The following is a 20,915-nucleotide window of genomic DNA, read 5'->3' as shown; positions in this document are numbered from 1 at the left end:
CATCTCATTGGATAAAGCTGAGTACATATATCAAACGATATTCAGTTCAGGTTCGCCGGTTTGTCTGCAGCATCGCTGAGGAAATTCCACTGACGACATCGACGGGTTCACATTGTGATACAAAGCCACATCTCTCCCTGGTGAGATCAGTGAAGCAGCTCTGCGGTCCAGAGGGAGTTAAGCACTTGATTTGCTGAGTCAGAGCAGCCGCCTGCCTGCTGCACTGTGATAACAGAGCTTTGTACTGCGTGGTGGAACACAGGCCTGTGGGCATCAGACCGCCCTGACCTCAACGTTTACACCGCATGAATCAGTCGGCCTTTTACATAAACTCCGCAAACAAGACAGCGATGACTTCCAGGAGAAACTAACAGAGCACAGCGAGGGTTTTTTATTGTGCCGAGCAATCTGTGTGCGTGAAAACAAATGGCAGGTTACAGCCGGACGGCTCAGGGCTCAGATCTGAACAACTGGAGTTTAAGTTTCATTAAGCCTGACTTAAAGGGCGATAATGAGAAATAAGCTGATTCAACAAGATCTCATTGCTCCCAGGCAAGAAAATAAAACCCCCGTACTACAAACACAACACCTTCACAAACTGAACACTGGCTCTAGAGATCACCTTTCGTGTTTTTCTGGAGTTTTGTGGCTACCAGAGATTCTCCAATATGCTTGGAAAGTGAGATGAGGGGTAATCTGCTATCTGCAACCTCACCACTAGATGCTGCTTAATCCTACACACGGGATCTTTAACAGCCATAAATTTGGCCATGTTCATACCTGATTTGCGTCAGCGCTGAGTTTGTGCTATTCAATTTTATGGTCATGAGTGGCATAAAAGACTGTGGAAAAGCCTTTAGGCCACTGTGGACATCATGGGATCTCTGCATTGACCCAGACCGGGGTTCTTTAAGGTCAATTTAAGGCTCAGTGATAGATTTGAGGAATCTCTGGGACTTTACACACAAAAACTGTTGAATGATTGCATGAATGAGAGCGGCCACAAGAACTCAGCCAATACAGAGCCAGACCTGGACCACCGGACAGAAAGGGTGTAACAGCTTAAAGTGTCAACCACCAGAGAGACATGCAAACTTTGTGCAAACTGACTAATGTGGGGTAGGACAGAAAACTCACTGATGAACCTGAATGAATCATGAAAAAGTCTCTGAAACACTGGTGAGTTTTGTCAAACAACTTCCAACTTTACTCAAGTTAAAGAGAGACAGATACAGTAATGAACAACAGGTCTAATCCACAGCTGGAAAACCTTTCCGTGATGACTGAATGTGTTTGTTTGAGGACTTTAGGGTCCAGGACGCACTTCCTGGACTCTGAGCTGAACACACCCTCCTGTTTCCACCGTGGGAGGAGGATGCGTTGACAAGGAGGGGTTCAAGTTCAATTAGGACAGCCCCCAAAAAAGTTCCCACACAGCGAGGAAAAGGGAAGAAAGCAGACCCAGACACAGAAAGGGAAGCCCCGGTCAGCCGCTCCGCTGATGCGCGTCCTGGACTCAAACAAGCCATGCGTTCTGTGGGCAGGTCGTGGCTGCTGCTTACAGGCTTCATACTGTTTTATGTCATCTACCTGCTGTTCGGGGCTCTGGTTTTCTCCAGCATCGAGCGGCCGGTGGAGGAGAAGCTGCGACATGACATGGAAGCCCTGAAGCAGGAGTTTCTGAACCAGAGCTGCGTCAACGCCGCGTCCCTCGAACGCTTTCTGGTCAAAGTCCTGACGGCCAACAAGTACGGCGTCTCCGTCCTCAGAAACTCCTCCGCCCCTTCGAACTGGGACCTGGCATCCTCTATGTTCTTCGCCAACACTCTGGTCACCACAGTCGGTGAGTTCAAACCGAAGTTTTTAGCGAGCAAAGTCACCTGGTGGCGTCATTGCGCATGACGCAAAACTCGCCTCAAATAACCTCAAATCGCATGCAGATGTGTCAGTAAAGTGTCAATAATGGAACACTGAGTATGAACAAAACAAACACAGCAGCAGTCTAATAGAGGGACTTTATTTTTCACTTTGATCTGAGATAAAAACACCGCAAAATTTAAATACTGCTGATAATTTAATGGGGTTATTTTGCCACGTGTCATGGATGCATCCGCCGTGTGACTTTTAGTCTAAGACTTCAGATCAAAACACAAATAGAAACGTCAAACAGGTTTTATGAATACTGTCCATTGACCAAATCTCCACACAGTCAAATATGGAAGCTTTTTACCTCAAGTCGTTTCAGTTGATCACGCGAGACGTTCGTGTATGATTTGGTCTGAACAGCATCGAGACACCTGACCTGGATGTTACAGGATGCAGCTGGCTGACAGCGGGGTTGCCATAGGTAACAGAGGTTTTTGTGGGACCAGCCAGGTCACCTGCGGGGACAGCAGTCATGTTGGGGTGTCCCTGAAAAACAGTGAGCCATCACACATCCCTCACTGTGAATATGAGCTCTTACCCTCCGGACTCTGGTTCAGTTTGGTCCCAAAATGCAGACTGGGCCGTTCTTTTAAAACCTGCTCCTTCCATCTTCCATTAAGATTATAAATAGCAGCAGTTAAATGCTGCTGGTGGAGCCACATGGTGACAGAGAACTTTATGGGTTCAATACGCTGGCACAGTATTACGGTTTTAATGCAGAGACGCTGAACCCAAGAAAAGTTTCCCGAAGTGGAAAATAAAGGCTGACTGATCTTGAGTCATCTCATCTTATCTCTTCTTCTTCTTCTTCTCTTCTCTGTCTTATATTTTCTAATGCTGAGAAGGCATACACACTGTCTGAAAACAGCTCCTGCTTTACCTTTAGTCACACACATGAGTTTGTGGGAACAGTGCAGACACAGAGCGGTTGGTACTAATTCAAATGATCCTGATGTCACGACAGAAATAACATCTACGTCTCCATTCGTCATCTGAAGTCACAATGAACTGATGTCCTGTGTTCTTAATTTAATGTATTTCCTGTTTCCTGCAGAGCTTACAGTCAGAGATAAACAAGCCAGACACAATCTCGCTGAACTTCTAAAGATTTTTTTGTTTTCTGTTTGTCTAAGTGCAAACTGTGTGGTGTGCAGCTCTGATTGTTAGAGATAATAGACGCTGTTTGTTGGATCCAGTTTATTTGCATAAGGACACACTCGGGTGCATTGACAGAGCACCAACAGCTGGCCCTACAGTTAGCCTAGTTTCAGTAACTTGGAGTGGATGCAGTAAAAATCATGTGATATTTAGTCACTTTTTGGTTTTGCCTGATGTTAAATGGTGAAGAAATAAACAAAAAAAGTAAAATAGAAGCAAAAATTTAGTGCAGGAACAATATTTAACTCAAATGTTAAGGAGTTCAGCTTTGAAACATATCAATAAATTGTGTTTGCAGATATTATGTTCATGCGTCTGTCACTAGAAAAAGCAATGGGGAAGTTTCAAACCATGGAGCCAGTTCCATTTACATCAAGAGGGAAAGTACAAATATGAAATCAACCGAACAAGTGCCTGATGTTGTTTAATTGATAGAAACGTTATGTCTTAATGTGCTTTCCAGGTTGTGTTTGTCATAAACGCCGTGTCATTTATCGGGCAGCGTTCAGACACACTCACACAGGCTCTGAGGAAATGCAAATTCATGCGTGAAGCAGAAGAGAAGGGACCTTTGTGTTCAGGAGAAGTTTGTTGGCTCTGTGATCCATGACTTTCCTTCACAGCACCGCATGTGTTTCCTTACGTGACACTTCGCTAAACATTTTAATGTGTTTATTGGTGCCGTTTTTAAGTTTGAGGTTCTCCGTCCAGGCCAGAAAGAGATGATCACACAGCCTCCGTCGAACCATCATGTTGTTCTGCCACATCAGTCGTGGAAGTTCACAGCTGACGGACTGTTCACAGCCTGATCATGTGATCTTCTCACTGCTTTGTGTTGCAGGCTGATGCTGTGCCTGTGCCTGACAGTCTGAGCTGGTCCCAGTGCAGTTAGAAATGATTACTCATCATTCTACATTGAATCTGATTGGCTGCTGCTGATGAGCTACAGTCACAAGTTACAGGTGTACAGGTGTTTTAAGCACAAATTCGACATATTGGTTCACATTGAATTAGGTAGCTGCAACGATGCTGACGCCCCCCCAGACTGAGTGGATGTATTACAGTAGGGGCCTTTGCCCAGGGGCCCAAAGATCAGGTGGGGTCAATCAAATGACTACAAGGAGATGCAAAACAACCATAAAGAGCAAAACAGAGTGTGTGCCGTTTGTTTATCTCAGTCTGGGTGTCTCGCTCCTATCGAGGCCGGTTCAGGGGTCTGCAGATCTGTGCTCAGGGGCCCATTGTCTCTTGCTTTGTGATGGTGGATAACTGTTTAAAAAGCTCTTTTTATTGTGTATCTAAGCTGCCCTCTAGCGATTGTATCGTATAGGAACACAGATTTACATTGAGCGCAGAAAGTGTGTGTGGAGTTAATGCTTTTCCTTCCTCGAGAAACATCTGCTGTGCTTACATCCGTGTTCGCTGGCCAGCGCCTCTTTTTCTTTGACCCCATTCAATCAAAGCAGAGATCTGTTCGGAAACAGAGCCCCATAGTTTAACTGGTGGTCGGAAACCTTTAAGGCTGGACTGCTCGGTTCATTCACTGGATCATATTAAAGACAAACGGAAGATTTTCTCCACAGAGGTGAAAGCTCACATCACAACAGCTGAATTCACAGTAACTTTATGATATATGCAGGTTCGCTGTAGCTGCCCTGAAGGCACCCTGCTGTTGAAGGGCATCTCCAGCTCAGTCTATCTGCAGTCACAGCGATGTCAGGTATTCGGTGTTGGGACAGACACGAAGGCTCAGATGTGTATCAGTCTGTTGCATGAACTCGTTGTCTCAACCAGCACAAAAGAAAGACTGTGATATCTGATCAGTCTGAAGGCCCGCAGCACAGCAGCAGTGTGATCGCGCTGCCAGGTTCATGCCGCAGACGGCCGCTCGGTCAACAGACTGTTTGCATAGTCACACAGTTAAAAGGTGACTTCAGACTCACAGCCAGCTAACCATGTTTCTGTTTGTGTCTCCGCTCTGATCGTTGGTAATGATGAATAACAACCTGTTGGCTCTCTGGGACAAAGAACTCTTTGTACTAATCGCATGAAGTCCTGAATGACCGTCAGACCGCGCCTTTAAACACATCATCCAAATGTAGCTAGTGATCACCAGAGCGTCACTACACTGAGGGTGTAATGATATTAGCTGTTAAGGCTCTGTTACTGGAATGTTCCACCTGGATGGAGGTTATTTATCTCGGTATACAGAATATTCAGGGAGCTCCATTTAGATGTTTTCATTCTGTTAAGCACCTTTAAAAATACATTTTACATGTTTGCAGTGCACACAAATACATGTATGAAAATAATGGCACGCAGTCGTTGAACAGCTGTAATTTTCTGCTGCTGATGATGTTCGAGAGTTTTGTTAAAAGACAAAAATGGTTGCGTGTGTGCTTCATTTCTGTACGAACTCTCGTGTGCAGCGAAATGATATGTTTTCAGGCTTCTGTGTCGTGTGTGTGGTCTCGCTTGGGATCTTACACAGTAACAGATGGTTGAAAGCATTTAGCTCAGAGCAGCCATTTCAGAGCACTAAAACTCACAAACTGAACAAACTGCAATTATGTTGTTTGCACGTGAATTTATTTTCTATAACGGTCTTGTGGCGGCGCTGCTTTGGCACAGATGCTGGATGCTTTTAACGGCTCTCTGTGGAGCCGTGGCTTTCTGTCTGGACTGTAGGGATCAATGTGGCGGTTTTATGAGTCTGAGTTGATGTATGTTGTTTTTGTAATGTTGACGTTTTGAGTGACAGAGGGGATGGAGATTTGGTCCAGTCAGAGGCTCGTTCGTAGGTCTGATACTGAACTTTGAGACCTTTATGGTACCGGTCAAACTGCTTCAGTGCTATCGAGTATCAAGAAAGAGCTGCTGTGTGTCAGTGCTGGCTGCAGCCCAACTTCAAGAGCCAATCATGTGCTGCTGTTAGCACTTGCCTCACAGGCCCAGCGGCCCTTTTTCCTGCCCGCTGCCTGATGTATTTTGTCTTTTTTGTTCCTCCATTGTCTCCAGCTGATCTGTCCCCTTCCTAATCTCCAGGTTATGGCCACACCACTCCTCTGTCTGACACTGGAAAAGCCTTCTCCATCCTCTACGCCCTGATAGGAGTCCCCTTCACCATGCTGGTGCTCACCGCCTGTGTCCAGAGGCTCATGTACCCCCTGGTCCTCGCTCCCGTCGGCCTTATCCAGCGTTCAGGGATCGAGCCTCGGCCGGCCACCGTCGTCCACTTCCTGCTGCTGCTGGTTCTGGTGGTGTTGTGCTTCTTCGTGGCGCCGGCGGCGGTGTTCAGCACAGTGGAGAAATCCTGGTCCTTCTTGGATGGGATCTACTTCTGTTTCATCTCGCTGTGCACCATCGGACTGGGGGACTTCGTGCCGGGGACACAGCCTCGGCAGAAGTACAGGCAGCTGTACCAGGTCGCTGTCATGGGTGAGTGCAGCTGTTACTACGTCCCTTGTAGGTCAAACCCAACTCTCATGCAGCCAAACTTTACCTATTATGTAGAAATATTAAGTACAGTAACATCAGACTAAAGCTCAGAGCATCCACATTATTAGAAGTGTGTTCAGCCTTCCACTGATTCTGGCAGTGGTAAGAGATGTTAGTGCGTCTAAGTAAGTTAGTAGAGTACATGTTTTCTGATCATACAACCGTTTCACACTTTGTCTTTGTCTTACCACAGATAAAAGTGGTGTCTCTACAGTCACAGTGCCGACCTCACACTTCACCTTTTAAGGGCTTGTTATCTGCGGTGTATGTTTGATAAGAAGGTGTTGTCTCACTCAGTTTCCTGAGCTTGAGCTCCTGAGTCAGGTTTAGTAAATTAGATGCATGCCTACAGTTTCAGTTCATGCACATGGATCAGCGCAGAGTCTGGCTCACACATGAAATTTACCACGGACATGTTGAAAACTACTGACAGGAGCCAGGCCTGACATCACACACTGTCAATAGCTTCCCAGTTAACATTCAGGACACACAAACTGTTGAGGTCAGATCTTACATCTCATGTAACACACAGAGTAAATAGATGGAGGTAAGAAAAACACAATGACACCATGAGGGTTAAACGGAACCATCTGTAGCTTAAAACAACAAACAGAGAAGGATTAAAAAAAGGAACTTACACCTACATATTTCAGTTTGTTTGTACCTGGCTGAGGTCAGCTTCAGCGTTATTTAATCTGACAGTTTATTTATCACGAACCCCTGAGAGCACTTCTGAAATATCCAAGCATAATTAAAATGTGTGACACGCCCAGCGTTATCATAATATTTGAACATTTCCATTTCGCTGAGAGCAGAACTGCAAACCCACTGCGCTTGTGATCATGTTAACATGAAAGCTCGCAGGAGTCACATGATGCAGTCTGGTGTGGTTTTGTCCTGTGAGGGTCACACTCGGCTGCCACATGCCTGCAGAGCCGGAGATGAGAGCAGGTCCTCCGGAGTCTCTCTGTCTGACCCGACAGGGTCAGAGGGAGAGATGAGAGATAAGAGACGGTCACAGCGATCTGACCGGAAGACTCTCATCTCTGCTGCAGAGACGTTTCCCCGCCTTCCTCTTTCAACAGGCAGAAACAGGAGAGATGCACTGTCCTGATGTAAAATGACCTTTCAAACAAAGACTTAATTGAAAGACATGAGAGGGCTTGTGATTCGTCGGTGCAGATGCTGATGTAACCTGCTGCTGGAGGAGGAGCTGGAGTTATAAAACTGCTTCTGGAGAGACTACAATAGAAAAGTTCTTCATTGTTTTGGCTTCCTGCTCTGAAGGGAGAAAACCTTAATTCTCACCTCTGATGTGAGAAGTAGCTCCTCTCGTTGCTTCTCTTTTGTGGTTGACAGGTCACTTCCTCTAATGAAACTGTGCTCTCAATGTATCTGATAATAGTCTGAAAACTGAAGTTCACTCTTCTGTGCCACTTACTGTAAGTTAGTCCAAGCTTGCAGAGAACTTCATGAAACAGAAATGAGCTGGTGGCTTTTAAAAAGCTTTACGAAACCTGGAGAGAGAACAGACATGAGCGACAAATGAGTCAACCAGCCGTCTGAAAGCCAAAGATTTTCAGTTTTTGATTCAAAAACTACCAAATCCATTGATTATTGTAATGGTTACCTGTGACATTTCCCATATTAGAAGCAGCGTCTTGTGTCATCTCTGATGTCTACGTGCTGCTGGTACACTTGTGGCAGCCAGTTTCACCTTTCAGTGTTGAGGACCAGGTTTTTTTTATGGTGTCTGTTTTTAGGAGCGTCTCATCTCTCAATCTGTGCTCAGAGAATAAATGTGTTGTGGTGTTATTGAAAAGAACGTCACACCTGCAGGTCTCAGCAGTGTTTCGGCTTGACGGGGTGCACGGGAAGGTGGGTTTTTTTTTTTTAGTCTGGAAACCATTCGGGTACATTCCCAGCGACATGATTCAGATGTTAATAGTGCGTGTGCTTCTACATAAAGCCTTGCGCTGGAGCCCAGTGGTTCTTTGTTCTTGTTGAGCTTGAGATATCACCGTCACATGATGGAGGTTATTTTCATAGCCGTGCTCTTGTTTTTCACTTTCTGTGCGGGTGTTTTCTCTGTAATTGAATCAGGGCTGGAATGACCTTTTTGTCTGAAAGTAGCCATGCTGTGTTCTTCCTCCATGGTCTCAGCCAGAGAGCGGTGCAGTGATTATCTGACAAACACTCAGAATAACTCACTGAGATGAATGTGGTCTGCTGTATTCAGGACTGAAAAACTTCCACTCTGCAGGACTGTAAAAGCAGCTGGTTGTGTTTCCATGGGTGGCCTTTTAGGACATGAAGGTTTAAGCATCATTCTGCTGACATGCGCTTTCTTCCCCCTGTTGTCTTTAAAGTGGGATGATTTAATGTCTGGTTTTATGGTCAGAGGGTCTCAGGTGGAAATGCTGTTTTCCTCTGCGTCGTCTTCAGATAATCCCTCGACTTCAGTTCACACGGAGCAGCCGTGTTGTTTCCTCGTCCCACAGGCTCTATTATATAACGATGATGTAGGTCGGGTCGAGTCAGATTAACCCAAACAGTCCCTTTGGGTTCTGAGGAGGATTAGTGACCGACTGCGGGCCGCGGCCTGTTCTCACAGCCTGGTGATGTGACGTCTGCTGAAGCTGGCGCTGTTTCCTCTGAAGTGCTGTGTGCTAAAACTGATCATGTGTAAATGTGGTTTCAGAAATACTCCTTCCTGCTGCAGTGGAAAATGTAAATGAGGGCCAGCTTCTAGTAAATGTCAAAGTATTGTGTCCTGAGACAGCTCGATTCACCGCCTGATGTTATCAATGGCGGCCTGCAGTGGAAGATTTATTCTACAAATGTACGTTTTCCTAAACTTGTACTCGAGCTGAAGGCTGTGAAGTTCCCAGCATCATGTTGTCAGTGGAGGCAGTGGAGTGGACCTCACTTTGCTCATTTATTGTCCACCAATAATCTTTGCATTGTCATTGTATACAGTCTGACCTCGTGTTGTGCAGAACAAAGGTCCCAAACATGTTGAAACTTCCTCAACATATTGTTGACTGTGCAGAGTTCAAAACTGCTGTCTCAAGGCTTTTTTTCCGCGACAACGCAGCATTTCTAGTGCAAATATTTTGGGATGGTGATTCAGAGTTTGAACAGTCAAAGTCCTTTAACTCTTCAGGTTCTGTTTGTCATCATGATGAGATGCAAGAGCAGTGAAAAGATTCAAGGTTGACAAGGTCGCTGTTTGATTCGAGTGTTAAAGGTGATATAAGGAGTGATTTTCTTGCATTAAATAGTCCTGAAACTTACCAGATATGACCAACAGCAGTAAACTTTCAGCAGCAGGTGCTGACCTGCGTCGTTGGGCTTACTGTACTGAGGCCTCAGTAATCCTACGCTGCCCTTAAAGGGTTGGCCTACTTGTTTCGTGAGACATTGTCCAGGACCTGAGCTCTGCGGCTATGTGGGACACGTCAGTCCGTACATGTGACAGGAGAAATCCTCGTGTCTGTTCTTAAAGGAAAAAAATAGGAATCTGAGCAGAAGCCTGTTTTCACCCTTGCTTGAGGGCACGTTTGTCCTCCTTTCTGCTGAAACGGACGGACTGAAATAGTTTTCTCTGTCCACCGTCCAGTCTGCTGTCTGTCAGACTTCATTATCATTATTATTAATTCCTCGCCTCTGTACTGCCTCCATTTTCAGAGCTTCAGCCGTCACAAACAGGCTGTTAAGAAGCGAACTTGTAAAGATTTCCATTTGGCCTGACAACGTATTTATTTTTCTTTTCTCTATGATCTTCACAATGAAACAGCCATTCATAAAGAGTATTACTTCACATTTGTAACCAATCACCAAGCAAAGAAGAGTCGTTTCACTGGCTGTTCTGGTGGAAACCTTCACCTCACAGCTGGGTGCGGTCTGATGCTGCTCTGAACCAGATGTGCGTGGTTTCTCTTAAATTTCTACATGGAGCCCAAAATGGCACATGACGCTCAACGCCGACTTAAAGCGGTGTCTCTCTGCATCGCGTTGAAAAAAGGCCAACAGCGTTGTAGTCAGTGTAGATAGAAGATGGCTCTCTGTGGCTGAACCCACATGGCCTCTGCCAGCACTGAAAAACTGTATTAAAAAGAAGATTATGACAGATTCTCTGCAGACTGCTGCCATCTGATGATCATCTGATAGAGATTTAACCTCATACCTGCAGTCCGTCCCGCTTCCTGCTGCTGCTCTGACTAAAACCATCAGCGACCTCAGACTAAATCCAGCTGAAAATAAGCTCTCAGTTGTCCTCTTAAATCTGAGTGCAGCGTTTGATGCGATTGACCATGATGTCTTGATCAGTCGTCTTGAACAGTTGGTTGTCTGTCTTACTGTTCATGTGCTTTGCCTCACACTTACGCATCGCTGTACTTCTTTTAAAATGTTGTATTTTACTTATTTTATGCATTCTGTTCTCTACTTTCAACCTTATTTTATGACTATAATTCAGTGGATTTATTCTCCATTATTGTTTCTGTCCCCATTTTTATGTCCATTCTATGTCTTCTTTATGTGAAGCACATGCACTCACACTGCATGTGATTCTTTGTTGTAAAGCACTTTGAGCTGCATTTCTTGTGTAAAAGGTGCTCAAAGACAGATGATTTTCAGCTGCTGTTCACAGCCAGCAGTTCTGTGAGACAGTGATGCTCATAAAAACACCAGATCAACAGAATATTAATACTTTGTTCTTCCCTAAAGACACGAGACTCAAAGCATTTCCAGTTGTCCAAGCCTTGAAGCCTCCTTTTCTAACTCTGCAGGCTGGTTTGTGAATTCGCAGCTCACCTGGACATTGACCTTTTGTACAAACTGTGCATAGATAAATGCATTAACACACACATACTGTATCTGATCAGTTTTGAAGAGAGATCTGCAGTCTTATTCCATAAATAGTGAAAAGTCATCTTTTTGTCATGTGTTTTTCACACTGTGCTGTGGACTAACCGCTGTCTCTCCTTCCCCTCAGTCTACCTGTTCGTAGGTCTGATGGTGATGTACCTCCTGCTGCGCACCTTCCACAAAATGGCCGACCTGCATGGCCTGACCACCTTCCTTCAGCTGCCGCGCTGTGAGGAGTCCGACCTGGATGAAGACAGGGAGGCCATCGTGGAGAGCGAACACGAAGATCAGATGCCCCCTTTCCTGACGGGAAAGGCCTCCAGTAAGCCCCTGGAGCCGGGATCACAGCCCTCCTACAACACCATCAACAAAGGCTGAGCCGCAGGGAGGCCGAGAAAGAGAAGCGGCTCTACCTGTGGCGACCCCTTGGTCTTAAACCAGCGACGAACCACCCTGACTGGTGGGCTGAATCTGAATTCTTGACTTAATTTGTTCATTTTGTCTCCTCCCGTCTCCTTGTTAAAACCGTCCAGAGGAGCATTTTAAAAATGGAGAATCGAGATGAGTTTTGAGATTCAGCCTTTGTGAGAGCAGCGACAAACACGTGCACATACGAAAGGACTAACTTGACTACGGCAACCCGCCTGGGCTAAAAGGCACAGATGTTCCTCTTCCTCTTCCACGTTGGTGGTGCGTTCACTGTACAGGCTCGGCTGGTGTGTCTGCAGCCTCAGGGTAGCACACGAAGGGCTCAGGCTTGTGTTACATGTTTCTTTGTTTGATTCATCACTTTTGTGTGCATTTGCATGTATTTTTGTCACAGCTTTTGCTTTTTGTGCCACAGGTTTGGGTTGCTAATTCAGGACTAACAAACATTGTACATAACTGTGCTTAAACTAAATCTTGGTGCCAAACACAGCCTGCGGGTACACTTGACTTTTCAACTTAACAAACTTTTACACCTTTAACTGCCTTTGTTTTTATTTGGGTGCATCGTTCAGCTCCTCTTTATTCTTCACATCATGGCCAAAATGTATTGTCCAGACCGTCCAGTCATATCTGTAGCCAGGATTGGCCTTTACTTACTTTCGCCCCACTTTAATGCATCTTCACAAGCATGAATGATCCCAACTGTGGTGAAGTGACGAGTGAATCTGTTAGAACATTAGATCATTTCCTCAGATAAAGGTCATATGTGGAGCTACACTGAGCGTTTAAAACACTGGGGACGTTAACTTGAACATGTTTTATATTTAATCAGATTTCCTGTGTGAAAGTAGTGACTTTCCTGTGTCTGGGTCAGCCTTGAAGAGCACTCATGAGCACTGTGTTTGTCTCAGGACGTGGGCTGTCCTCCTTTATGCTGCTTCCCCCTGGTGTCTACATGGATGTAGCACATGCTGCTGCACCTCCAGAGCAGTGATGCATAGGCTCAAAGGGTTGGAAAAGAGGGACAGCGGAAAAGAAAAAAATGAAAGTGATGGTAAATAAAAGTTTTCGTTGTGGTTGAGATGTGATTCATTTCAAAGGAAAACCAAATGTCAGACCTGTTCTGTGTGATTTACAGAGTCTGGGTTTAAAAGACCATAATGAACATTTGAAATGCACTTTAATGTTCACATCAGATGTTTTTCTTTTACCATCAACGTTTTAGTCAAATGAACAGGTTCTTTATATCCTGATACTGTTGTGTGTATGTTGTTCTAGTTTAGTGGTATCAGTTTAACGTATTCACATTGGACAACCATAAATTAAAAAGAAGATTTGCTCTGTAATACGTGTTGTCATGTTTGTTAAACACTGCCCTCATTTTCATTGAGTTTGTTCTGGAAACTCATCCAGAAATTGAATTTGCGTGTCTTGTGTGGTTTTAAGGTTTTGCTGAAGGGTATTTGACCTGAAGCAGAATCAAACACTGGCTCCATTTTCACTTCCCTTAAGAAATAAAGTGTCTGAGCATTAAAATACTGTCCGTCCTCTGAGGGACCGTGAATGTGTGTACAGAGTTTACAGTGTTAGAGACACAGACGCTGCCATCTTTAGAGGCATGCTGGGTAAAAACAAGTCCTCAGAGCCTTTTCGTGATATAGTTCAACTGCCTTTCTGGCTCCAGGCCCTCAGTAAATGGTGCTGACATCTATCATGACAAAGCAGTTTTCATGTTTACCTCAGGAAAACTGTAAGATCAACTTCTCCAATGCTAAAAATGTACACATGGTAGTTCAAACACAACAGTCAAGCAAACAGGATGTTTGCGGACGCCGACGCCACACCTGACTCCAGACCAGCTCTGCTTCGGCAACACATACAAAGCTCCAGCTGTTTTCTTCTTCTCCCAGTCCCATTTGAACACATGCAGCATCATCCCTTTGACTCACACATCCAAAACATTGTAGTCGTGATAACTGGTGGCTGCTATTCTTAGCTCAGCGCTGTACACACTCATCCCTGCATTAACACGCCTGCACAGCACACACACAACGGCAGGTCAGCTGCAGTATGGAGGCAGATCAGACTCAGTATTAATGAATCCACACAAATATATTTCAGCATTATATTTATTGTTGTATTTAAGTAAAAAACAAATCCACCCCTGACATGCCTTGATTCAGAAACGCATTTATTTCAAAAGGGGAGCCAATCAGATGGCCCCTTCTGTTGCAGCCACTCACATAGATTTGAGGGTCTGATTTAATGGGTTGTTGCTCCTACACCTCTGATTCTATGATTCACCAACAAATAAACTTATTAAAGGCTAAATATTCCATTTAGGGGTTTAAAATTGCGTGATGTTTCTTCCTTGTGCACAGCATGAGGTCAGCTGATGAATCTGGTCAGCAAGACGAGTTTTATGGGAAGTCAAAGTTCCCATTTCCCCTTGAAGTAGACTTTGGTAACCCTCTATGGGTCTGTGGTTTTCTAATAATGTTCCATTTGGGGAAGTGTTCTTGAAAGATGGTGGTAGTTTGGTTATTAAAGGGAAGGTGGAGACGGTGTTCAACTGGTACACTTCTAATTAACTGCAGTCAACTAAGAAGCTGCCAACTAAAGGCTGGAAAAGTTGCGAAACGCTAAAAGAAAACAGCTGGTGGATCAGCTCACAATTAATCAGGTTCACTGGAAACAGGTGAGTCACATGACTGGGTTTAAAAAGAGCATCCAGAGAGGCTGAGTGTGCCTGAAGTGACGATGGGGAGGGTGATGTTTGATTGTCTACAGAACATAATGTCGTTAAAGATTCAGAGGATCTGAAGACATCTCTGAGCTCTCTGAGCTGCTGGTGAACCTGGTGGTGGCAGCGATCATGTAAGCTCCGGAGGACAGCATCGAGGTACCGTGAAGGAACTTTCTTTATTCAGGACTAAAACATGACAAACTCTCTGAGGACCACTGGGCATTGCAGCTGTCCCCCCGTCTCCCAGGGGGCCCGAGGTCATCGCAGACGTGTGTACTGCCCCCCCCTCAGAGAGTCTGACATGTGACCTGGGTGTATACCTGTTTCTGAATCTTTCCCCAAAACTGTCAAACACCTGCAGTAAAATGTACTTTATGACAGCAGCTTTCTGACGACGTTCAAGAAAGAAAACACAGTGAGATTTCATTTTCACATTTTATTGAAAACGTCAGTATAAGTAAACAAACTTTTGCATTAAAAAAGTCTAAATTCATAGTATCTGGGCATTCTGCCCTCAACTTCCAAACACAACCATTAAAATATATGTAGAAATAAAAGTAAATAACTGCCATGACAGTATATTAATATTCCATTAGTGAATTGTCAAATATGTTTTCACATAAATTACTCTTCTTGTTAACAAAATATACCATTTATAAATAGTCTGAGACTGCATCCCAACTATTCAGAAAGGATCTTTGTACAGGAAGCAACTTTGCCCACTAAAAGTACAGAATCCTGAAAAACAGGCATCATGTGCTTCCTCAAACGATTCCTGTCACACATCTCAGCGAACGCTGGATCAGCATCTACAGCTGTTAGGCTGCAGTTAAAACACCTTCCCAGTTTTTCTTTGACATGCATTAACAGAACATTTAACAGAACTCAGCTTAAATAAATTCACCAAATGTCATCTGTAATGTTACCTCTGCTTACTAAATACAGACACAACACAGACCACATGATCACATGACTGAGACTTACAAATGCATATTAACAAAAGTGCAATAATTCAGATGTAAACCAGGCAAAACATGTGACCCTCACTAAGCCCAGCAAGTCAACACCATCAGGCTCCATCAGCCAGTGTGCCTCCAAGTGTGACAGAAGCTTTGCATAGTGATTTTAACTTCTGCTAATGTGACACCTACAGTAGCTCCGTGCTGCCACATGAACACCCAGCAGGATGTCTTGTATTCAATGAAGTTCTGTAAAGGCTGTGAATAAAAGCGTCCATTAGAGGACATTAAATACTCGTTCTGAGCTTTATGGTTTATTGTTGATGTGGACATTTGAGGACAACCTTGTGTTACTGTGTGTTCCTGAGCAACAGCGGCATTGAGAGAAAACTTTTAGCAGAAAACTACTTTCAGTTTCAATCTTTTCAGCCTTCAGATGAGACCAAGTCCAAAAGTCAGCGGCATTAAAAGCTGAGTTTTTTTCCACCGAGTAATATTCAAGGGGTAACCACCTTTACTGCTAATACAGGGTACATTCATGAAATGTATCGTATCCATACCTCCAACTACTGGTTACTGAACTGTAACAGATGAAAAATGAAGGGATATAAAGAACACTGGAAATTTAATTTTCTTTTCATAACTGAACAAAATTCTGATTCTTGAGGATTTCTTCTGGCCAAATGACCTGATATCATAAGTACACAGAAGTTTTTCATGAGTAAAAAGCTCATTGTCCAATCCTGACCTGTCCTCTTAGCACCAGATATCACGCCCTCATCATAGCTCATGGATAAATATGAGAGGAAAGAATTTCTTCACAGAAGATTTAACCCATTAGTGTTTCAACCGTTCTTCCAACACCAGCAAATCACATCGCCTCAGAACTCACACTAACATTTTATACTTGTGTTTTCAGGGATTTATCCCATGTGTCACCCAACATTCAGTCCACTGCATGAATCGACACCAGCACATGACTGGACTGCAGTTTTAATTCTGACTATAGATAAACCAGGATGTTCAATGTGAATACAGGATTAATTGAGGCTGTGATGCATTTGACAAATTTTAGGGCAACGACACTGACACAATTTTCTCTCCACCCACGGCCGTTACCAGACAACTTCTCATTTGCTGAATAAAACCTGCTCTCCATCAGGCACCTCCCTTCCTTTGTTCCAAAACAGCTGAGTCACACTGGAGGCTGGAGTACATGCCTTCCAGCAGTTCATTATGCACTGACTCACTGGTCAGCCATTAAGAATAAAAAGCACATTTATCTGGGTTACTACCTACAAAGTTTCGCTATGACTTGACCTCCATTTCCTCCAAAAAACACAAACCCTCCATGTTGCTCAAAAAGCTGCCAGATGCATCACAGCTACTCCTCGTCCCACTAATGGAGAATTTTCTGTCTTAGACATCAACCATTTCTACATTTCTAGAGCATTCTTATTACTTCCTAAATCACATAATACACCATTTCTTGAGCAATATAGAACAAAGTGAATATTCGATGTGTTTGACAATCCAGCTGTTTCCCTTCAGTTTAATGAGGTTCAGGTTACTTCCTGTTAACATGAATTTCTTACAGTATGATAACAATGATCAGACTAACAGGACTCCACTAGCATCTCCATCAGATGCTCAAGCTCTTCTCTAATATAATCCTGATTAGAGAAGGGTGCCAAAATAATTGAAGGTGAGGAAGAGGATGAGGAAGACAGTGCACTGAACCAGGAGAACCAAGGTAAACATGTCAGATTCTGGTTGAAAGAGAGGGACAAGGAGCGTGAGGAAGAGGAAAGAGGCGTCAGGTACGATGAAAGGTCATCCTCAGCCTGGTATCCACCTGCACTGCCCCTGAGCCCCAGCACATCCCTGTCCCTTTACATCAGGGATGTGACTATGTCCTGGAACAATCCTGCACCGTGACATCGCTGAGGTAGCTGGTCCACATCGCCTCCATGCTGCTTCCCCGCGCCCTGCACTCTTCCTACTGCTCCCAGCTTCCGTCATAACCTCTGACTCCCTGTTTCATCCATTCCACACCTCCCTCACAAGGCCCTGACAGGTTCTCCAAGGACCTGAGGGGTGTCCGTGGAGCTGCCTGTGGGCCTATGTTAGAGTCCAGTGTAGTGAGAATGGAGGAGATGGCAGCTGAAAGGGAGAAATCAAGATCCATGGACATTGATCCCCAGTCCTCACTTTCATCATTTAAAGACAGAGGGACATCTGATGAATATGAGTGGCAGCATGTTGGAGACATACTTGCAGCACATAACGTGAAGTAATTTGAACAATCCTGGGGACAGCTGACAAGAGCTGAGTGGCTGTTAGCAAACATCACTGAGGAGTGATGTATTTCTGCAGCCGTGAAGATGCTCTCCTGGAGTGCAGGTGAAGAGCTACATGGTGGCTGTGAAACCTCCAAGTCCACATAGGGTGCAGTATGAGCCTCCAGGCTCACCTGCCGCAGTGTGTTGGCTATCAGAACAGAGCGCCGCAGACTGGGCTCAGGTAGCTCCTGGCCACGCTGATACTTGTTCAGAGACACCGACAGCACAAACTGGCGCTGGCTCTCCCAGAAGGGGCTGCTCCTGTCTGAAACCTCCACATCCTTTGGTGGGAATTTGCGCTTCTGCCCCTTCATGACAATCTTCAAACTGTTGAGGAAGGCATAACCTGTTAAGATGACTTATACTGCGGATAAAAATAATCTACTGTTAACATTAGATAGCAGTTTTTCAGTTTTCTCGTTAGTAAAGGAATGCTTAACGGTAAATCAAGGGAAATCGTGTCCACAGCAAGAAAAGCTCCACATGAATTTGCTGTGAACATCTGCCTTGATCTGGTTTTAAAACTTCTAATCAATAACAAACATAATTAAAAGTTGCAGCGATAGACTGAGACAGCTGATAGCGAGGAGAGCAGTAAACATTGAAAAGGTAGTTAAACTGCTGTTAATAGAAATCTTTTAAATAAATAAATAAAGTAAGGCCTGATCAGACAGTTTGTTAGGGCAGAAGTTAATCCTCATTGCATCTACAGTGATTTATTGTTTAGTACAACTGACAAAGATTTGGCAAAACTGTGCTTTCTTAATAGAGATACTTTGGATCACTGCCGAAAAGTAAGTATGATAACAGTCGATTAAGACCACCGCGTCACCTAAAGGTGATAAAGTAAGGTTTCCTGAGTACTCGCGCAGTAACGTTAACGCTAGCTTAAATGTGAGTTGGGGGTTGTAACGTAAGTTTCATCGTGTAACTTAGCGAACAGTTTGGAGGGAAAAATAAAACCTCTCGAAGGAGGCCATTAATGTGTAACGTAAATGATCTTAAACTGACTTGAATCGGGTTGATTCAGACGAAAACGAGTAACGCAGTGAAACCATTAACCTAGCTGGATGGTAAGACTTAAACCTGTTTTAAAAGTAAGACATGTTGAGGCAAACAGACCTGTTGAATCACTTCCCGTCTCTCCGCAGTACGTTCGTCGATACCTTTCTGTTGGTTGTCGTCCTTCTTCTTTGTCCAAAAACCCAATTTAACGTCAGACGTTTTCTTCCGCGCATTCACAAATAAATCAGCGATTAAAAACCATTTAAAAGGGTTCAAACTCCAAACGTTACTGTTTAGTTTTGCTAACCAACTGTTTCGACGTTCTCCCGCCCGTGATTTCAGTTTCACGTCAAACGCTTCCGAAAGGCATTGTGGGTAATGGAGTTTGTATACGTTACATACCATCAGATCAACTTATCGTTACAAACCCGCATCAAACACACTTAAATCTATTTAAATGACAAATATAACAATATTATTACATTTCTTACAATAGGTGGACGTGTAAGATCACTCCTGCCCTGATTTATGAACCCAGGTCGGTTTGTCAAGCTTATTAATATGTAATTTGTATTAATTCCTAAGAGATTACAACATCGACAGATTCCCACTGGCATTTTACCTTTGAATACAAAACGGACAATGTGTCTGTAAAGCTCTAACAATTGAGTGGCGTTTTCCACTCGGTATGTTTCTTATGTTTCAGTCAAACTTACAGTAAGTATAAATATCAAACTTCTGGCAGAATATTGGGCTACTGAGGAATCAATAAATAAGTCATAAGCTTAAAAATGTGCACATTTCACTGACAATTTCCACACGTTAACCATAATAAATGAATTAAGAACTGGAAACGCCCAAGTCCTACACATGTAGACGTACACGGGAGAAGTCATGCCGATCTTAGTTCAGCCGGAAACAGTCATTTAACTGAGTAACAGTCGTCAGGGAGAACTTTACAGCTGACATAACTTTCTCTGTCGTAAACCGCCAACTTGTCGGACTACACAGTTTCCATTTAACGTCCATCGCTCGACTTTTAGCCACATGCAGAAGCAGCGAGTCAATATTTAAGGACGTGTTGACTCCTCGTGTGTTCACATCAGAGAAACACATAAAGGTACCAGGACATTAAAATAACTTCCTCTAGGTGCTTTCAAAATAAAACCCCAAATTAGTTAAATATTTCACATTGATTCTATTGAGCATTTTGATGCATTTATTGTTTTTGTTTTTTGACACCACCACCCAAGACCTTACATGCTTTAAGATACTCTATATTACTACTACTACTACTACTACTACTACTACTACTACTACACTAATTACTATATCAAAATACTCTTTTAAATAATAGGTGTCTGATATTTTTGATGTTTAATTGCCACATAAAAAAATCTAATCTTACCACATTAGAAAAAAAATCAGATATCCATGAGTCGGCAAATCTTTTAATTTCAAACGTCTAACCACTGCTCAAAATTCCAAAAGAAGGCACCACGTGGTAATAAAGACGTATATTTAATAACACTGCTCCAGCCCTCAAACTGCCTTCCATATATAGACTCACACCTGGAGGCAGACACAAGCCCTGCTTCTTCAGCTACTCTTACATGCTTGAGTGTAACTTTGAGAAATTCATCTGAGTGAGTGATGATAGTTAACAGAACATATCTAGCCTATTTTCTTTAATTTTAAATTCCTAACTTTCATCACACTAGACTTTTAAGTTAGTGGTGAGACACATGATGTAGATCACAGACTTTCTATTAGGGCTCATTTGCAGAGGTATTGGTTGGTAAGGTGCTTTATACTGAAAGGCCTCCTGTTGGATTCCTTTCAGTGATCAAATCTACCTGAGTAAGACTGACAGAAACTTGTAGTTTAAATCACAAGTAGTCTGACATCAAGGACATGTGAATGCACTCTGATCCACTCTACCACCTGTTCTCTCCTTGTTTTGTAAATGACTGTATAGAA

General features: G+C 43.7%; 2 protein-coding genes across 2 annotated transcripts; one reads left to right on the top strand and one right to left on the bottom strand.

Moving 5' to 3' along the window:
• Nucleotides 1-1,439: 1,439 nt before the first annotated feature.
• On the top strand, nucleotides 1,440-13,227 carry kcnk6 (potassium channel, subfamily K, member 6). Its single transcript, XM_076734360.1, has 3 exons — nucleotides 1,440-1,843; nucleotides 6,130-6,522; nucleotides 11,582-13,227. Exons 1-3 carry the CDS (start codon nucleotides 1,528-1,530, stop codon nucleotides 11,830-11,832), a joined length of 960 nt encoding a protein of 319 aa, XP_076590475.1. The 5' UTR covers nucleotides 1,440-1,527; the 3' UTR covers nucleotides 11,833-13,227.
• A 1,898-nt stretch (nucleotides 13,228-15,125) lies between these two features.
• On the bottom strand, nucleotides 15,126-19,271 carry sertad3 (SERTA domain containing 3). The gene is made up of 2 exons (XM_076735458.1): nucleotides 19,053-19,271; nucleotides 15,126-18,257 (listed from the first exon to the last, which is right to left on the bottom strand). The coding sequence occupies exon 2, from the start codon at nucleotides 18,242-18,244 to the stop codon at nucleotides 17,588-17,590; it is 657 nt and encodes a 218-aa protein (XP_076591573.1). The 5' UTR covers nucleotides 18,245-18,257; nucleotides 19,053-19,271; the 3' UTR covers nucleotides 15,126-17,587.
• Between the last annotated feature and the right edge of the window lie 1,644 nt (nucleotides 19,272-20,915).

Source organism: Chaetodon auriga, chromosome 7 (genome assembly GCF_051107435.1).
Source record: "Chaetodon auriga isolate fChaAug3 chromosome 7, fChaAug3.hap1, whole genome shotgun sequence".
Lineage (NCBI taxonomy): Eukaryota > Metazoa > Chordata > Actinopteri > Chaetodontiformes > Chaetodontidae > Chaetodon > Chaetodon auriga.
The sequence above is the reverse complement of the archived record's forward strand: the minus strand, read 5'-3'. Positions and strand labels throughout refer to the sequence as shown.